This window comes from Emydura macquarii, unplaced genomic scaffold, assembly GCF_026122565.2.
Source record: "Emydura macquarii macquarii isolate MOO-44397 ecotype Brisbane River unplaced genomic scaffold, CSIRO-AGI_Emac_v2 contig_119, whole genome shotgun sequence".
In the NCBI taxonomy this organism is placed as follows: domain Eukaryota; kingdom Metazoa; phylum Chordata; order Testudines; family Chelidae; genus Emydura; species Emydura macquarii.
This window is the reverse complement of record NW_027130256.1, coordinates 47,479-67,318: the sequence shown is the minus strand read 5'-3', so window position 1 is coordinate 67,318 and position 19,840 is coordinate 47,479. Positions and strand designations below refer to the sequence as shown.

At 44.1% G+C, this 19,840-nt stretch overlaps 1 protein-coding gene, 1 long non-coding RNA gene and 1 pseudogene across 2 annotated transcripts; 1 reads left to right on the top strand and 2 right to left on the bottom strand.

Annotated features, from left to right (window-relative positions):
* Window positions 1-745: 745 nt before the first annotated feature.
* Window positions 746-2,319, top strand: LOC137150196 (olfactory receptor 14A16-like). The gene is made up of 2 exons (XM_067543954.1): window positions 746-821; window positions 1,502-2,319. The coding sequence occupies exons 1-2, from the start codon at window positions 746-748 to the stop codon at window positions 2,317-2,319; spliced, it is 894 nt and encodes a 297-aa protein (XP_067400055.1).
* A 5,732-nt stretch (window positions 2,320-8,051) lies between these two features.
* LOC137150175 (olfactory receptor 4D2-like) lies at window positions 8,052-8,990 on the bottom strand (annotated as a pseudogene).
* Window positions 8,991-12,517: 3,527 nt separating this feature from the next.
* On the bottom strand, window positions 12,518-16,147 carry LOC137150209 (uncharacterized). The gene is made up of 2 exons (XR_010918934.1): window positions 15,551-16,147; window positions 12,518-14,765 (listed from the first exon to the last, which is right to left on the bottom strand). It is a non-coding gene; the product is annotated as an uncharacterized lncRNA (long non-coding RNA).
* Between the last annotated feature and the right edge of the window lie 3,693 nt (window positions 16,148-19,840).

The following is a 19,840-nucleotide window of genomic DNA, read 5'->3' as shown; positions in this document are numbered from 1 at the left end:
TTGTCCAGATTTGGGCCCCCCACTACAAATAGGAAGTGGAGAAGTTGGAGAGAGTGCAGCGGAGGGCAACCAAAATGATTAGGGGGCTGGAGCACAGGACTTATGAGGAGAGGCTGAGGGAACTGGGCTTGTTTAGTCTGCAAAAGAGAAGAATGAGGGGGGATTTGATAGCGGCCTTTAACTACCTGAAAGGGGGTTCCAGGGAGGATGGGGTTCGGCTGTTCTCGGTGGTGGCAGATGACAGAACAAGGAGCAATAGTCTCAAGTTGCAGGGCGGGAGGTCTAGGTTGGACATTTGGAAAAAGTTTTTCAGTAGGAGGGTGGTTAAGCACTGGAATGGGTTATCTAGGGAGGTGGTGGAATCTCCATCTTTAGAGATTTTTAATCTGAGACTTGACAAAGTCCTGGCTGAGATGATATATCTGAGGTTAGTCCTGCTTTGAGCAGGGGGTTGGACTAGATGACCTCCTGAGGTCCCTTCCAACTCTAATATTCTATGATTCTATGATTCTAAACTTGAGAAATCTGAATTTCTCTGATATTTTCCCCAGCACTGCTTCACCTCCTTGTTTTTCAGGCTGTAGATGATGGGATTTAGCATAGGAGTTAAGATGCTGTATTGAATGGAGAACAGCGTGTCCATAACCTCAGAGGATACTGAGTTGGGTCTCAGACACCGGAACAACCCAGTGCTGTAGAATAAAACAAGTACAGTGAGGTGGGAGCTGCAGGTGGAGAAGGCTTTATGCCTCCCCTCTGTGGATTGTATTCTCAGGATGGTGAAGATGATGTGAATGTAGGAGACGAGATTAAAGGAGAAGGTGATGATTCCGACCAGCATTGCTGAGATATGAAGCAGAGTTTATTGCTGACTGTCTCAGTGCACTACAGGTCTAATACAGGAGGAAGCTCACAGCTGAAATGGTTGATTTTGTTGGGCCCACAGAAATCTACATTTAATAAGGGAAGAGTGTTTATCAATGCATATATAAACCTCAGCATCCATGCACCCATCATTAGCTGACAGCAGACATCTTTGTTCTTAATCCTCATATAATGCAGCGGTTCATATATAGCAGCATATCGGTCCTGAGCCATTGCTGCCAGAATGAACACTTCACTGCCACCAGCCAGGAGACTAAAGATGATCTGGGCAATGCAGCCGTGGACAGAAATTCTTTTCACCTCTGCTAGGGAATTCACGAGCATTGTAGGAACCGTGACCGAGGAATAAGAGATATCTGAGAGGGATAGATGGAATGAAAAAAGTACATGGGGGTGCTGAGGCAAGGGTCAGCCTTTATCACCCCCATGATCACCATGTTCCCCAACAGAGTGATTAGATAAATAGCTAAAAACATCAGAAAGAAGAAAATTGGGAGTTGCAGATCATTGGAGAGTTTCTTCTCCTGAGTGTCTCTGACGTTCTAGAGCTGCAGATTTTGCACGTTGTGGTGTTTCTAGTGATTTCCCCTGGTGGGGAACCTTCTCATCGTCACAGCTGTAGCCTTCGACCGCCACCTTCACACTCCCCTCTACTTCTTCCTGATGAACCTGTCCACCATAGACCTCAGCTTCATCTCTGTCACCGTCCCCAAATCCATGCTCAACTCTCTCATGAACACCAGATCAATTTCTTATTGTGGATGCGTCACCCAAGTCTTTCTCTTCATGTTCCTCGGTTCAGCTGATCTTGCCATACTGACCGTCATGGCGTACGACCGATACGTCGCTATCTGCCAACCACTGCACTATGAGAGAGTGATGAACATTGGAGCTTGTGTCCAAATGGCAGCTGGTACATGGGTCAGTGGTGTGCTCTACTCTGCCCTGCACACCGGGAGCACATTTGCTATATCTTTCTGTGGAGGCAACATGGTGGATCAGTTCTTCTGTGACATTCCCCAGCTCCTCAAGCTTGCCTGCTCCGACTCGTACCTCACTGAAACCAGGGTTATTTTCTTTAATGCGGTCTTATTGTTAAGCTGTTTTGTTATGATAATTGTGTCATATGTTCAAATCATCAAAACAGTGCTGAGGATCCCCTCTGAGCAGGGCCGGCACAAAGCCTTCTCCACCTGCCTCCCTCACCTCACTGTGGTCTCCTTGTTCATTATCACTGGCGGATTTGCCTACCTGAAACCCACCTCCAGCTCCACATCAGGGCTGGATCTCATGGGGGATGTTTTCTATTCGCTGGTCACTCCAGTGATGAATTCAATCATCTACAGCATGCAGAACAAGGAGATCAAAGCTGTCCTGAGGAAACTGATTGTGTGGAAGTTATTCACCAAGAACAAAAGATCCATCTTTCTCTGACAACCATGGTTTCATTCTGCATTTATTTATAGATATACTCAACTGATGACATTTTTGTCTCCATGAGAACATGCTGTGCAATTTTTAACTGACTTTATTGGAGTTGCTCTTGTTTACAGAGATGTAAATATGATGAAAATCTCTCTATATATATCTATCTATCTATCTATCTATCTACCTTATATTTTTACACTGCCAGTCATCAACATCTGAGAACATTCCACATAAAATAAATAGCTATAACAAAGTTCCCATTGGTCTTCATAGAGGCTTTAACTTTTCCCTTATGACATCAAAACTCTGCTTGTGGTAGGATGGTCTTTTTGTTGGATTTTGTGACAGAGGGGGGTATGACTGTATTAAATGATAAACTCTCTGTTGTACTATGTATGGAAATACTGTCATGGTGATTACATAAATCTGGACTTCCTCAATGGCAACCCATCGCTCTTTATTCCTGGCAACTCGCCTACCTGAGTTGTTACCTCGTTGAAAGAAAATCACTGGGAGAAAACAACACTCCACTCTGGGGCCATCCATTTTGGTTCTCTTTCAACTACAGGCCCTTTTGCAGGAACAATATTTTTGCTGTATATGAAGGCAAGTTGAGGAGCAACGTAAGGAGGAGCATGACCGGTGGGTCTGGAAGTCTTAATTTTAGCACATGACACAGAGATCGGGACCCCATTAAATATCCGAGTCCTGCTCTGTGTGGGGGCCAATTATCATCATACATAAGGACTTGCAGGAGATACCGCTGGAGAGATTGACGAAACACAGACAAGATCTATTTCTCAAGCCCCATCTCTCTCTCTCTCGCTCTACCTATCTTAGGTTTGTATACTGCCAACCATCACCATTATCTCTGAGTTCCTTCTACATAAAATCAGTAGCCATATTACAGTCCTTAGTAGACATCATGGACTCTCTGGCTCTTCTTATTTTTCAGGTAAAAATACCCAGGGGATTGCAATATCAGTGCAGTAGCTTTTTGGTTTTGTTTCTGTCTCTGTTTTTTAGTTTATTTTTTAACTTGTTTGCTGGTGGGTTGATTTGTTCCTTTATTCCAAGTGTTTTTTAAGGTGGGAATGCATGGGGGGGTGATGAGTGTATAGTTAGACATCATTGTCAATAGTTTGTCATATTTTGGGTGGTCTAGGTTGGACATTAGGAAAAACTTTTTCACTAAAAGGATGGTGAAGCACTTGAATGGGTTACCTAGGGAGGTGGTGGAATCTCCATCAATGCTGTGGCTGGGATGGTTTAGTTGGGGTTGGTTCTGCTTTGAGCACAGGGTTGGACTAGATGATCTCTTGAAGTCCCTTCCAATCCTATTCTTCTGTGATTCTATGATTCTATGATCTGTTGGATCATCCCAGGTGTCATCTCTTTGATGGGGTTTTCTGAGCGAGCTGAAGGTTTTATTTTCACAATGATAAAGGGGTACAGAAGAGTTGTCTGCATGGCTGAATTCCTGTTAACATAATTTTTGAATAGTGCTTGGGTGCAATTGTGTTATTAATGATGTGTTATGGAATAAAGAGACTTATAGACACGATTTTATTATTTTAACCTAAAAAAATAAATCAATGTTATGTCATTTGTGCTATTGTTGAAAAGTGTTGTTTGTTTGTTGGTTTTTTAAGAGGAAGTTATGCAGCATTTCTTAAAGACAATCAGATTGGATAATGAGGCCAAATTTGTACTCCATTGAAGTCACTGGGATTTAGCTGATGTATTCAAAGGGATCAGGATTTGGCCCAGCACACAAAGATCCAAGGGTGGCTGATGGCAGGTTAGAGAAAGCGAGTGCAACTGAGATGAGCAGGTAAGATCCCCATCTCAGCTAAACCTTTGCTAATACAAAGTAGCTCCATCAACATTGCTGGTATAATAGTTCCCGGTTCTGGACCCAGGATACTAGCCAAAATTCAATAGTGAGATAAACACGTGTATTTGCAGTATCGTTCCAACCATGTTGATCCCAGGATATTAGAGAGACAAGGTGGGTGATGTATTATCTTTTACTGAAACAACTCGTGCTGGTGAGAGAGCCCAGCTTTCAAATTTATACAGAGCTTTCCTTCAGGTCAGAAGAAGAGTCAAAAGCTGGTCTTTCTCACCAACAAAGTGGGTGCAATAAAGATATCAGCTCACCCACCATGTGTCTCTAACAAATCCTGATGTAAATTATACGTATGGCATCATATTGTTATAATATTTGTGTCAGTGACAAATGCCACTGACTTGCCAATCAATACATCAGCGGTTCCAAAACCGAGGGCCACGGCACAGTCCTGGGTGTTAGTTTACATGGGTCTTGGGGGGTAATGTACCCCCAACTGTATACATTGGTAGAGTGGTGACCAGCGATGGTCCCCAGAGGAGCCGAGCATCCACGATGAGTGGCAGAGGGCAGAGTGGATCTGCTGGAAAGTGGGCAAAGTCCAGGCGAAGGGGCTGTCCCCAAAACAGTAAACGGTGGAGGACTCAAGGCTGTGGACACTCTGAGCCACCGCACCCTGCAATCGGTGGCTGTCGGGCACCTTGAAGTATCCGTCCCCACCCCCAGGGACTGGGGCTTGATTGCGCTGCTCTGTTTCTGCCTTGCCAATGCTGTAATCAGAACTGTCATAGGTAACGGCCAGGCCCGACCCAAGTGTCTGCCTCTGCCAGGCACTGATGGCCACTGAACCCTTCCCAGCGAAGGGGTGCCCCTTGCATCTGAATGGACTCTTAATTCCCAGGCATTCTGCTCCATGGTCTGCTGCACCGATTCCAGTCCAGCAAGGGGCCCTGTGTGTGGCAGGCAGGGAAGAGCACAGTCTGCCATCAGATGAGTTATGGACTTTCCACACTGGCGATAAATTCTAAATCGGATATTTCTTCTTCCGATGTGGCTGCCTGCTTTGAGATCACATGAGCTCCCCCTCAGAGTTAGTAACCCAGAGCGACCCAGAACAGATGGGACGTGCCGGCCTCAGCCCCGAAAGCATGACATTATCTGGCGGCCATTCCTGGAAATGACTAGCCACTTCTCTCTCCAAACACTTCTATGCTGTCTAACAGTACTGGGAAACACCAGTGCTTCTTTCCATGGGAACGTCCGAGATTTCAGAATTTGGCTTTGTATCAAAACAAACCACCACACCTAGTAAATAACCCCCCCCCCCCAAAAAAAAAAAAAAAAAAAAAAAAAAAAATATCAGATGTGTTTGCAAAATGAAAAGTTTTAAAACGTCTATTAGAAAGTGTCAAGGAAAAAGCCAACATTTGGGAGTGAATCATTAGGTCAATAATTCTCTTCTTTCTGACATTTCAAAACATCAGTACCTTCATCGTTTTTCACATGCTGAAAATCAGAGTACATTGAAAGAACAGAAAAAGGCCCATGTCTGTCACTGATTGTTCTGAGGAGTGGTGTGTGTGTGTGTGCATGTCTGTGTATAAGGTTAGACAAGGAACAGGGAGAGACCAAGAGCAGAAAGAAGAAAGCAAAGCAGCTCTCTGTAAGTAAGATGTGAAGCCTACAGGTTCTGGTCTCACAGTTCTGAATAAAGCAAGGTTGGGTCTGTAAACGAAGAACATCCCCTTTTGACTTTCGCTCCTCCTGTGTTCAGAGATGCAGGAATTTGTACATTTTTTGTAAATAAATAAGATTGCATCCAAGAAAGCACCAGATGTTATTGTCATTTTCTGCTCCCAGCTGGAGCAAGTTACAAGGTCCCAGACTCCAGCTAGCCACTTGGGTCAAAAAGGGCAAAATGTCCAAACTCAAGTTATTGAGATTTACACAGGGGTAAATAGGTGAAATCTAATGGCCTGTGATATACAGAAGGTCACGCACTATGACCTGTTGATCCCTTTTTCCCTTTAAGTCTATGAATCTATGACTCTATTTAGCTGCTCTACAATAAGTTGGCATCTGGCTCTAACAGAATTGAGCACATTGATTCCCCCCCGACCCCCCCAAAAAAAGTTTGGAGAAACACAAAAGGGAAACAATCCTGGTGTCATAAGTGAACATGAGAAGTGAAATTAGATATTGATAAGAGGTAGCCATTTTCCACTCCTTGAATAACACCCACCAAAAGTAATCCAGATATTCACCCAGGGTCATCAAAATCAATATATATAGTACAGGAGGAAAAGAGCATAGAAATCTGTATTAATTACATACTTTTATTGTTATTATTGTTATTATTGTTGTTAATACAACTCTGTATTGATTGTGGAAATTAATACTATCAAAGAACACATGGGAAAGATGAATATACGATTGTTTCTTTATATGTCACTGAATTCTTTATAAACTAACTTAGAAATCCCAAGTTTTAGAATAATGTTAATGTTGATGGACCCATTCATAAGTGGAAAGGACACCTCAAAGAGCTTGATTCCCATTGGTTGGCCAAGTCTATACAGGCCATCAACTCAGCTCAACAGCACTTCTGTGTGTTTGTTTGTCTGTCTCTCTCTGTACTGAGATAACTTTTGAATAGCACATCTGATCAGGCTATCCACAGCTACAGCCACCTCTGTAATTGTTGATAGATCATAGAACTGGTTCATGTCACCATTAAAGCTCTCCATCATAACAATACTTAATCTCATCTCAGCCAATTCTTCCAACACAGTTTAACACCTTGAAGCCCTGCATTACCCTTAGAGAAAGAAGACAAAAACCTAGGGGAAGGATTAGAAGGAAATGTGCAGGAAAGGTGGGAATGAGAGTATGTACACAGGGGAGAAAATGAGGAATCTGGAATGGGGAGAGGAGGGAATGAAGGAATACACAGCACCACTGCTATGGGGGAAGGATGGAAACCCTGGTACTGGAGGAAGGCAGGATGAGGCGCACACGGAACCCCTAGTAAAGGGAAGATGGGGAGGAGCTGTGGGGATACCCTGTAATAGCGGGCGATGGGAGGGTGGCAGACAGGGAGCTTGTGGGGAGCAGAGGGAAGAGGGCTTCAAGCACCCCAGCTGTGTGCAAAAAGCTCGGCTGACAAAAGCTATGAAAGGTGAGACCCACATGTACAATAAATTTTTACTGACATAACTAGAATAATCCATTTTTTATGGAAAAATGGGGAAAGAATCTAAAATCAAATATAATGTAAAAGAATGGGAACAAATATGGAGGAAGGCTAAAAAACAGACATTTATGGAAGTATTCATGCAAATTGTGAACAAATACTTCATGTATGTGAATTCACTACACTTAAGCTTATTAAAAAATATAAGAAATGTAGTCAGAAATGCTAGAGAAAATGTGGAGGAATAGCAATCTGTTTTGTATATATGCTGGCAATGCCCTAAAACAATCAGACAAAAATAACACAAAATTTTAGAAAAAAAAAAGATTTTTCAAGAAAGAGCCAATTCACAGTTATTCCTAGTAGAACGATCGCTTGGTGCTCACATCTTGGAGAAGGACAGATCCACCAACATTAGTAGCATGGAGAAATTAAGTAGGGGCAATCCTTCCAATGGAGAAAATGGTAGAGATCCCCAGATCAGGATCAAGTAAAATGTATAAGGAATTAATACATTATTTGGAAGCTGAATATAACGAATACAAACTTCATGCGAGGTGATTGACCAATATATTTTTCCCTACTGTCACAAATAGGAATTATGAATGAAAAAGTTTAATCTGATGGAAAGTTCATGTGGGATAATTACTACAAAATAGAAAAAAAAAAGATCACTCAAGATAAATTCTATCTTTATAGTTTCCTCCCTGAGAAAAGGATTATTTTCATCAGTCTCCTGATGGCCACCTTCATCTCGGCGTTTCTCAGCGTGTATATCATCGAGTTCAGCATTGGTGTGATTGCAGTGAAAAAGACTGAAGCCAACTTGTCCAGGGGGATTTTCCGGAAGGGCCGAGCATAGATGAAGATGGAGGGTATGAACTGTAAACACAGAACTGCGATCTGGGTTCCACAGGTGAACAGAGCTTTGCGCTTCCCTTCCGTGACATGTTTCTTTATCCTGACTAAGATAACAATGTACGAAAGGAGTAAGACAATGAACAGAATTATGATGAGCATCCCGCTGTTGGATACCATCAGCAATTCGACCAAGTAAGTGTCGGTGCAGGCCAGTTTGACTTGTGGGACATCACAGAAGAAATTGTCCAGGACATTTGGACCACAGAATGGCAAATGGAGAACCAGTCCAATTTGAACAATTGAGTGACCAAATCCACCCAGTCATGCCCCTGCAACAAGCCACATGCACACACTCTGGTTCATGATAGTCAAGTATCGCAATGGTTGATGGATTGCTACATACCAATCAATAGCCAGCAATACAAAAACAAAAATTACAGCACCGGCAAAGAAGTGGGAGAAGAACATTTGGAAGATGCACTCATTAAATGAGATGGCTGTTGGCTAGGAGAGGAGATTCAACAGCAATTTGGGTACAGTGACTGATGAGTCACTGACATCTCGGAAAGCCAAGTTGGCCAGCAGGAAGTACATGGGGGTGTGGAGCTGGTGATCGGTGATCACAATGGTGATGATGGTGAAATTTCCCAACTAAGTTGTAACATAGACTATGAAGAAGACGATGAAGAGGCATCGCTACAGCTTAGGACTCTAGGTGAGGCCCAAGAGGAGAAATTCTGTCACTGTGGAACTGAGGTTCTGCTGTCCCATTGACTAGCCTCAAAACATGTCTACAGAAAAAATTAAGAATTAGTATGAAGAACTTCTAATTACTCCATTCTTGAATTGCTAATATTAAATCGATATCGACTCCTCTTATACAAAATTTTGTTTGGGAATTTTCTTAGCTTACTAAATGTAATCAACCTCAGTGGAGGGCAACCCCGCTTCAGCAGATGCTAGAAGCTATACCAGTGGTTGTCCTCAGTTCTGGGGTCATTTGGAGTGAAGGAGAGCAGCCTACACACCAGTTCAAGCCCCTGGCTAGCCCATGTCTCCAGTTATCTTCCTACAGATTTGATGCAGCACACGTCCTGATGCCCAGAGGGTCAAGGTTGGGAGGAATGTGTGTTGCAGAGAGTGATCTTACGTTGGACTTCTCAGAGTCCACTGGTTCTCAACGTGCAGGTCACAAGGAAGTGTCAGGAGGTCGTGATGACCAGAATGCCTTTCCTTTATTCAGAAGCGGAAAGGCGGTCCCAGGTAGTGCCTGGTTCAACTGAAGAGTGGTTGGATTGGAAAATCTGTGAACCACTGATTTAGGAGATTCATATTTCCCACTCATGGCCTTAATATCCGAGGTACTGAGAATCTGTAAGCCACCTTAACCAAGTGATTATTGTTGTCCCCCTTCTAGTGGCTACAGGAAGAGAAGGAATTAAGTCTTACTGTCTGTTGCAGGTATTGCATGTCCTCACAATGTCTGAAATAAATACAGTCACTGTAATTAGGTGCCCATGGGGATTAATTTTAAAGACCTGTATTTGAAACTGGTGAACACAAAAAATATTCCATGTATGAATCCAGATTTAAGTATTCAAAACAGCTATAGCTGGAAAACCACTTCCATGAAATAGTCAATATTTCTAATTGTTAAATTTCTAAAGCAAATTGTCATGTCAATGGCAATCAAAACCTAATTTTCGTTTAATTTCGAAAGAAGGTGGGTTTTTTCAAATTTGAAATTGAAATTGAATTTTTCATATTAATTCTTTTTGTATTGGTGGGGGAGCCAAAATATTTTAAAACTGTTCTTGTGAAAAATACCATCAACACTTGCTTCTTTTATCTATAGACCTCAAAGTGCTTTACAAAGGGGGTTGGTAACATTATACCCATTCTGCACATGCAAAACTGAGGCACAGACAGGTGACGTGAGTAGCACAAGATCACCCAGCCAGGCACTGAAAGAGCCAGGAAAATAACTGAGATCTCTGCAGTCCTGGTCCCACGCTCTCTCCACTTAACCATGCTACTTTTAGTCTCATACAAAGACCCTATTTTTATACTTTTTTCCCCCCAATGTGTTAAGATTTTCCTCTCCAAACTTCGGGTTTTGAGGAAACCTCGTTTTTCTGCAGGAAATAGATTTTGCCAAAGAATGTCAACCCTAGTCCTAAATGTCTCCTCCTTTCAGTTACTGCCCTGCCATAGGCACATTCTGGGACCTGGCTAATTCGGATCCCCATTCGGTCTAGGATTTTCAAAGGGGAATAAGGGACTTAGGCACAGGGAAATTCACTTGGCTCTTTCCTGCAATTTTTCGAGATTTCACTTCCTGGCTCCAGACCTCTCCAGAGATAACGCCTTTCATTTCAGAGCAGCACAGACCCACTGCCATAGGAAACACATGGTCAACCAAAGTTAGTCATACAAAAGTGTCAGATAGTTCCGGTGGTAAAGGCTGTACGGGCTGTTTTCCTCCTAACTCACTTAGGTTCCTGTAAAATCCAAGGCAGTATATGAACTCTCCAGCACACATTTCCTCTCTGCAGTAACAATGCCTATGACTAGTACCACACTGCAGATTTTGTATGACAAGAATCATTACCTTCCTCAACCACCTGTGCTGGTGAACAGCTGCCTTCAAACAATTGGGGTCTGAGGATAGGTCTGGGGACACATGTCATCTCAGATCATTGCTCTCCTGACTGGCTGGGGAAGGGGAGCTGGTTCCAAAGAGGAGACAAGACCGAGAAATCTTTCCCTTATATCCTATCTGACCCAAGACTGGTGCCAGGATCAATGACTCACTGAAGTCCCCCAAGCTTTACTGAGCCAGATCAAGAGAGTTGCTGCTTCGGAGAATTGAGAATTCAATCTCAAGGGGAATGATTAATAGGTCCCTGAAGTTTTTCAATTTTTTTATGTTTATTTTTAGCCACTCAAACTGAACAGGCTCTGGAAATTCACCAAGTTGTCTGGGCTTGACACAAAAAGTCTATGTGGGACACAGGACCTGCTTACATCAACCTCGCTGGCAACGTGTCTTCATTTAAATTTGGCTCCCGCCACACTGATTTAATAACACCACCTCCCGGATAGGCATAGACTCAGGGTTGATGTAATGAGGTTGGCGCAGTGTAGACACTTCAGTTGACAGTTGTTGGCCTTGAGGAGCTATCCTGAAATGCTCCACACTGACTGTTCTGGTGACCATTGTGAACTTCTCTGCTCAGAGTTCATAGAATCATAGAATATTAGAGTTCGAAGGGATCTCAGGAGGTCATCTAGTCCAACTCCTTGCTCAAAGCAGGACTAACCTCAGCTATATCATCCCAGCCAGGGCTTTGTCAAGACGCAGCTTAAAAACCTCTAAAGATGGAGATTCCACCACCTCCCTAGGTAACCCATTCCAGTGCTTCGACACCCTCCTACTGAAAAACTTTTTCCTAATGTCCAACCTAGACCTTCCGCCCTGCAACTGGAGACCGTTGCTCCTTGTTCCGTCATCTGCCACCACCGAGAACAGCCTAGCCCCATCCTCCCTGGAACCCCCTTTCAGGTAGTTAAAAGCCGCTATCAAATCCCCCCTCACTCTTCTCTTTTGCAGACTAAACAAGCCCAGTTCCCTCAGCCTCTCCTCATAAGTCCTGTGCTCCAGCCCCCCAATCATTTTTGTTGCCCTCCGCTGTACTCTCTCCAACTTCTCCACATCCTTTTTGTAGTGGGGGGCCCAAAACTGGACACAATATTCTAAATGCGGCCTCACCAATGCCGAATAGAGGGGAATAATCACGTCCCGCGTCCTGCTGGCAATGTCCCTCCTAATGCAGCCCAATATGCCATTAGCCTTCTTGACAACCAGGGCACACTGCTGACTCATATCCAGCTTTTTATCCACTGTTACCCCCAGGTCCTTTTCTGCAGAACTGCTGCCTAGCTCGTCGGTCCCCAGTCTATAGCTGTGCATGGGATTCTTCCTTCCTAAGTGGAGGACTCTGCACTTTTCTTTGTTGAACCTCATGAAATTTCTTTTGGCCCAATCCTCCAGTTTGTTTAGGTCACTCTGTATCCTATCCCTACCTTCCAGGGTATCTACCACTCCCCCCAGCTTAGTGTCATCCACAAACTTGCTGAGGGTGCAATCTACCCCATCCTCCAGATCATTAATGAAGATGTTGAACAAAACCGGCCCCAGGACCGACCCCTGGGGCACTCCGCTTGTGACTGGTGTTGGAAAAATATCCAAATGAGGTTTGTTTGCCCTGCACCAGGAAAAGAGATCCACGCAGGTAGTTGGGCAGTCTCCAAGTTTTATTTCTGCAGAGGTCGGACACTTCCCAACAAGTGGTCAGTGTGAGACCCCGAAGGCATGCTCTCTTGCATATTTATACAAACACAAACAAAGAAATTATATATGCATAAATTCTTAATGCTTATTGGTACACTCAAATTATTATTGTTATTACTGTTAACATTACACTTTATACTTCTTCTAACTATAAACATATGCATAACATAAAAATAAGGGCAAAAGGTTTCAACTTATCTATCAACATTGTCTAGACTATGTCTCAAGACTGCATAAAACAAAAACTAAATTATAACTGACTCCTCGTTTCTTCTGTTAATCTTTCTCTCTGACCTTGGCAGGGATAAGCACCATAAACATATTGAAAAGGAGCGGGAGGGTGATTTCAACAGAAAGCAGAACACTAAAAACAACAAAATGGAGTAACTGTGGTCAAGCAACCAATTATTTTCTTTCAATCCCCCCTTTGAGCCATACTGTATCACCAGTTTGGCTCACTAAAAAAACTTGATCTACTTTTTGTTTAAGTGCAACAATGTCAACCTGAGTCAACATTCGCAGGGCAGGGGCGCTGGGTTTCACAACTTTGGTAAAAGCAGAACACACAAAGGGCAAATTACCTAAGCATTAAAAAACAACATTTAACAATACAAATTGCAACAAACAAAACACTAGAAAAAAACAAAGACTTAAGCCATTGCATATCTGGTAACCAAGCAGTCACCCAACCCCACAAATCAAATTTACCATCAGACTGCTTGATTTTTTCTGCTAAATGGTGGAGATCAGCTAGACGTTTTTCAATCAATGAACTATGGTCTGATAAATTAAAGCAACACATCCCTTGGAATTCTTGGCATCCATGATTATGACGTAACAAAAGATAATCTATTGCAAGCCGATTTTGCAGGGTGGCATGGCAAACGTCTTGTAAATCCTCAGCCATGGCTTGAATCAAAGTGGAGGTTAAATTAATAGACTTTGCTAAGGCACATGCCACCTTGGATACTTCCTTGTAATTAACAACAGTAAGTCCAGGGACACCCACTAAGGATGTAGCTAGGGAAATGGCCTCAGCTTTAGAAAGCAAATTAACTAAATTATTACAATCAGGACCCAACTGCTGCAGGGTACGCCGTAGGCGAGAGGGATAGAAACGGTTAGGGGGCAACACTGCCAAGGCAGAAGTTACTCTGCCTATAGCACAGGGACCCCCAGTGGCATTGGCAGGAACATAAGTGTAAGCAGTTAAACCACAAAATAAAAACCACCCCTTAGGTAAATAAAGGTAAGTGGTAAAATAGCTACTATAACTAACACTACTACATTCTAATTTTTTAGTAGTGGTCACATTAACACACTTCTTAGTACAATTAACAAATTGAATACAGTCATGGGCTCGAGTTAAATTATGTAACTGAAAGGTGAGTCGATGGGCATTGGTCCAGTGTGGCTGGGGCTTAAAAGTGGATCCCCATCGGGGTAGGTCTCCCACTACCCAGGTAGAATTGTTGTAGTTGGTTACTTGGGTATAGGCATGAATATGGGAAAAATTACAGGCTACCCCAATAAAACAAGTGGTCAAAGATGACCCTACATTATCTCCCCCCGTCATACAAAACGCAGTGGAATTTAAAGCAGTACGAGCCATTTCTACCCACCAATTGTTATGGGAAGGATGAATCCGGGTTTGGTAAGGGGTATTTGGGGTGGAGTCTGGGGTGGAGCTTTTATGCCCTATAATCAGCCAAAAATAACAAAGGGTGAAAACCAGAGGGGAGACAAGAAAGGTCGCAAAACCCTGGACTTTCACCATATTCTCTATTTTCCAGCACAAAAATGAAATGTCAATAATAAGCCCAGTGATTATACAAACAAAACAAAAAAAACTCATTAGTATTTTAGCTCAATAAACACATTCTAGGTTGGTTCAGTAAATGGAGCAATAGTCCATGCATTAGAGTCTGGCTGTCGGGTTAGCTTCAAAGGTGGTACCACAGCCGGGGTACTGTCATCATATACTGCTGGCTTCACTTGGGAATGGTGGATCCAGGAGGACTTTTCTGCACCTTTACTGCTGTATGGGTAGTTAGCAGCACCTGGAATGGTCCTTCCCAAACTGGCGTTAGGGGACTGGAACATCTGGAAATCTTTATCCACACGCGGTCACCAGGTTGGTAAGGGTGCACCTCACAATCCAGGGAAACTGGCTGGAGTAGAGCTCCTGATTTCTGTAAGAGTAAAAAACACTTACACAAGGATTTCACATACTCATATAATTGGTGATCCCCTCCCATAAGAGTTCTAGTGAGAAACTGAAATTGTTTTGCCATTGCAGGGGGATGTCCAAACAACATTTCATATGGGCTAAGACGAATATCTTTCCTTGGCCTATTTCTTAATTGAAACAAAACAATAGGTAGGACCTGAGGCCACTTTAATTGTGATTCACGGCAAAGTTTTCCCAATAGGGTTTTTATTTCCCGGTTTACCCTTTCCACCTGTCCTGAACTTTGTGGATGGTATGGGGTGTGTAGTTTCCTGGTAATTCCAAAAGCTGCATACACCTCGTTCAGGGTTTCTTCAGTAAAATGACTGCCTTGGTCAGAGTTAACCATTTGAGGGAGCCCGAACCTAGGGATGATCTGCTTTAACAAAAAATTTCTTACAACAGTTGCAGTGGCACTTCTGGCAGGAGTAGCTTCAACCCAGTGGGTTAACTGATCAACATATTTGTAACCTTGACAGGCTGGCAAGGAAATAAAATCCAGTTACAAGTTTTCAAATGGTAAAACTGTCCATGGCTGGGCACCTTCTTTTAGATCTTTCCGGGATACTGTATTAAAGGCTTGGCAAGTGGGGCAGAATTGGGTTACCCTTTTTGCTACCTGATGAACTCCAGGAGCAAACCATGTACGCAGGATGGTATCTGCGATGGCTGCCGCCCCATAGTGCCCCTGGCTATGAATCTGCTGGCACATGGGTCTTAACAAAAGAAAAGGTAAAATGGGCTTACCTTGGGGAGTCCACCATAATCCCTCCTTTTCCACTGCCTCATATAAAGGCTTACCCACCGGGCTTTCTCTTCTGCAGTTATGGCATTTGATATTTCCTTTTCTTGTACTCCTGGCACGAACACTGGAGCAGACACACTCAGGGGCAGTGGCTGTAGAGCTGCTTCCTTGGCTGCGTAGTCGGCTTGTCTATTCCACAGGCTGATGTCATCCGTAGCATTGGTGTGAACTGCACAGTGCATGACTGCAATTTTTCTGGGTAACATAATGGCATTCAGCAAGTCTTCAACCTGTTTGGCATTAGCAATTTTACTCCCTGTAGAAGTGAGAAACCCTCGCTGCTTCCATAAGGCTCCTACAGCATGGCAAATTCCAAAGGCATATTTAGAGTCAGTGTAAATATTGACAGCTAAATCCTTGCTTAACTCACACGCCTTAGCTAGTGCTACTAGCTCTGCTGCCTGGGCGCTGAGTGACGCTGGTAGTGGTTCCGCCCACAGCACTACGAATAGGGAGGTCACTGCTGCTCCGGTATATCGGTGACCCTCCCGCACAAATGAGGAGCCATCTGTAAATAAAATCTGATCTGGATTAGAAAAAGGTACATCTGTTAAATCTGATCGTGGCTGCTCAACCACATCTACTACCTTGCAGCAATCATGGAGCTCTTCTATCAGGTCAGTTTCTGGTAATAGTGTCGCTGGATTTAATATGGAACACCTTTGAAGGGTGATGTTTTCTGCTGCCAGTAAAATCACTTCATACTGGGCAATTCGTTGGTGGGAGAATACTTGGGTCTTCTCTCGTGTAATAAGGGCTTCCACCTCATGAGGCACAAATACAGTCAAAGGATAGCCCAACACAAGATCTTTACTCTTGGTAATCATCTCAGCCGTGGCTGCAACAGCTCTTAAACAACCCACAGCTCCTTTGGCTACTGGATCTAGCTGGGCAGAGTAATAAGCTACCGGTTGTCTCCTGGAGCCGAAACTCTGGGTTAGGATTCCAGAGGCCACCCCCCCTCGTTCGTGCACAAACAGCTGGAATGGCTTTCGGTAATCAGGGAGTCCCAAGGCTGGAGCTTTACTTAATTTCAGCTCAGCAGTCTCTTCAAGAGGCTCTGGGACAGAGGCTTTAGTTAACTCACAAGTTCCCCAAAAGCAGGAATCCAGGGTCTGCAAAATAACAACATGACTCGACAGGGACAGCAGTCACGATGGTGGCAGGATTGGGCACGACTGCATGTCGTGGAATAACATAGGCATTTATTGCTCTTAAGTCCTGAACAAATCTGTACACAGGATTTCCTTGGTCATCTAGCTTAGGTTTTTTAACTGGAAAAATCGGAGTGGAACAAGGTGAAATACAAGGCCTTAAAATTCCTTGTTCCAGGTAAGCATCAATTAAGGGCTCCAAGCCCTTCTCTGCCTCTTTAGAAATTGGGTACTGAGCCACAGCAGGTGGGGGTTCAGGTTTTACCTGTATATTTACTGGCAGTGCTGATCGAAGGAGTCCAACATCAATAGTATTCCATCCCCACAGGGAATCAGGCAGGCTCTGTAATTCTTTAGGCAAAGTTAGTTTCCTGACTCCAGCACTACATACCATCACAAAATTCTCCAACTCGTCTAGGGGCATATCTAATTTCACAGCACCAGAGGAATCACAATGCAAAGTGGCCTTCAGTTTACACAGCAAATCCCTCCCCAACCAATTAACTGGAGAGGAATCGGTCAACAAAAACTGATGTTCCACAATTAAAGGTCCCACAGTAACTAATGCTGGCGCAGTCTTAGGAACTTGCATAACTGTTCCCCCCCACCCCCACTATAGCTTCATTCCCATCAAGTTTGTACCCTGCTACATTTGCATTTACTGCCAGAACCGACTTTGTTACCCCTGTATCAATTAAACATTCATAATTTACATTCCCCACAGTTATGGTTACATATGGTTCTCCCCCCTTTTTATAACACACAGGTATATTTAAACAACACAAATTATTATCACATGCACTTTCAGCATCCTGAAGCTCAAGGTTTTCCTTTAAACGTCATTGTGAATAAGAGTATCCCTGGTCAGGCACAGTTGGCTGCCCGCCAGAGGGAGGTGGAGGAGGAGGTGGGGGTACCCCTTGCTGGTATGATGAGCTGTATGGAGCTGGCATGGCATAGGCATAGGCATTAGCTTCCGAAGCTAGGCGAGTTGGACAATCTCGCTTAAAATGTCCTGGCAGCTTGCACCAAAAACATACTGGCGTTTCTCTTGTATTTTCAGCTTGCCCCCCACTCTTCCTCTTGCTCTGCCTCTGCCTCTAAGAAAATATCCTCCTCTCCCTCTCTGGGTCAACATTGCATTTTGCATGTTCACAGCTAACAGCTTGAGCTCATCCTGTTTTCTCTTCCCTTCTTTCAATTGTTCCTTTACCTTTCGTCCTTCAAACACATATGACGGATTATGTGTTAGGACAATAGTCCGGAATTTTCTGATAACTGTAACAGGGTCTTGCCGAAAGGAGGGGGTGGTTTTTTGCCAAATAATCAGATCCCCAGGGGAAAAAGGGGTGTGTACCCTCAGCGAGCGCTGTGTGTGCCCATCGGGTATATATTGCAGGCGCAATGGGGCAACGGTGGAGGTGGTCGTGGTGGTGTACTCTCCAAATTTCTCAGCCCTGAACTTGCATTCTGTGCGGATATAGCCGGGGCTTGGCAGGGGAGGGGAGTCACCATTCCTTCTACTGCTTCGTTTTTTCCTCCCAGCCTTCTCTTCCCCCCCTGCTTCATCTTCACTGATACTGCTGCAGCTGCTGTTGTCCTTATCTAAATCTCGCTTTCTCCCACGGCCGCTTTCCTTGCCTAAGTCTCTACACTCCTCTGCCTGAAGCGGAGCGGAGACAAGAAGGGAGGGAGTGGCTGTCCCTCCTGCGGCAGGTCTGCTATCTTGTGAGGCCGGAGTTGGTTGAACTATAGCTGGTAGGGTGGCATTAGGGGGTAAAAGGGGATACCAAGGCTCAGGTGGTTCCTCCTGTCGGCTTTTCAATAACAAAAAGCTTGGAATATAAGGGGGTAAAGTTTCCCCCTTCACTGCAGGCATTGTCATTACAGGGCAAGCTCCAGTAGAGAGATGTGCCCAGCAATACCAATAATCCATCTGCCTCGGGGCTTTTTCTTCTAGCTTATGTCTTAGTTGTTGTAGCTTGCAATAATCAAAGGTACCATAGGTGGGCCAAATTTGGGCATCCTTGTAATAATATTTACAGGGCATTCTGTATTTAGTTTTAGGACTCGAGTTTTCTTCATTCCTTTTAGTACCGGTAAATTACCCGCAGCCCATGCTGCTAACACCGTCCCTAAGGGACTGTCCTCGGGGATTTTTTTACTTCCTCCGAGCCCCATTTCCCATCCACCACTATCACTCCACACACACACACCCACACACTCTCTGTGTCAACACAGCCTCGGCTTTTGTCCTCTTAAGGACAGGTCAGTGAACCTGATCCGAGCCCTTATCCTAGTACTTAAACTAGCACTTATTTCTCCCGTTCATACCTCGTGGACGACCTGTGCACAGAACAATTGGGGATGCGCTTATCTACTTTAAAAAAAACACACCTCCGGAGGATTTTGCAAAAACAAAGTGACAGAATAGAATAAGCTATGGTCTCTTTGCGGGAAAAGAAAAACAAAGTCTGCCAGAGAGACCAGAGAGGGACCCAATAATTGGTCCTAAACAAAACAGATAAAAAAGCTGAGGAGATTCCATGCACAAAAACCCTTGTGCCACCCAGAACTTCCGTGCTTAATAGCCCTTAGGCCCAGCGCGTGGCCACTGTCAAGGACAGTGCCCGTTTCGGAATCTCCTAAGAAAACCGGACAGACACAACACAAAACATACAGGTACCTGAATCCCTTGGAGACTGTGAGACTGCAAAGGGTCTCAACTGCTTTACAGCCTTCCCTCGAGTTCCAAACCCCGTCCAAAAGCCCTCTGGGTGAACTCACCCTATTGCCGGCTGGGGCGTTGGCTGGCGCAGGAACTCAGGGTCGGTTTGCAAGGCAATCCCACTTCTGACACCAGAATTGTTGGAAAAATATCCAAATGAGGTTCGTTTGCCCTGCACCAGGAAAAGAGATCCACGCAGGTAGTTGGGCAGTCTCCAAGTTTTATTTCTGCAGAGGTCGGACACTTCCCAACAAGTGGTCAGTGTGAGACCCCGAAGGCATGCTCTCTTGCATATTTATACAAACACAAACAAAGAAATTATATATGCATAAATTCTTAATGCTTATTGG

Coding starts and splice junctions, on each gene's coding strand:
- LOC137150196 (XM_067543954.1), top strand. CDS start 746: ATGCCTCCCCTCTGTGGATTGTATTCTCAGGATGGTGAAGATGATGTG. Junction 822..1,501: donor AGACGAGATTAAAGGAGAAG/GTGATGATTCCG, acceptor TCATCGTCACAG/CTGTAGCCTTCGACCGCCAC.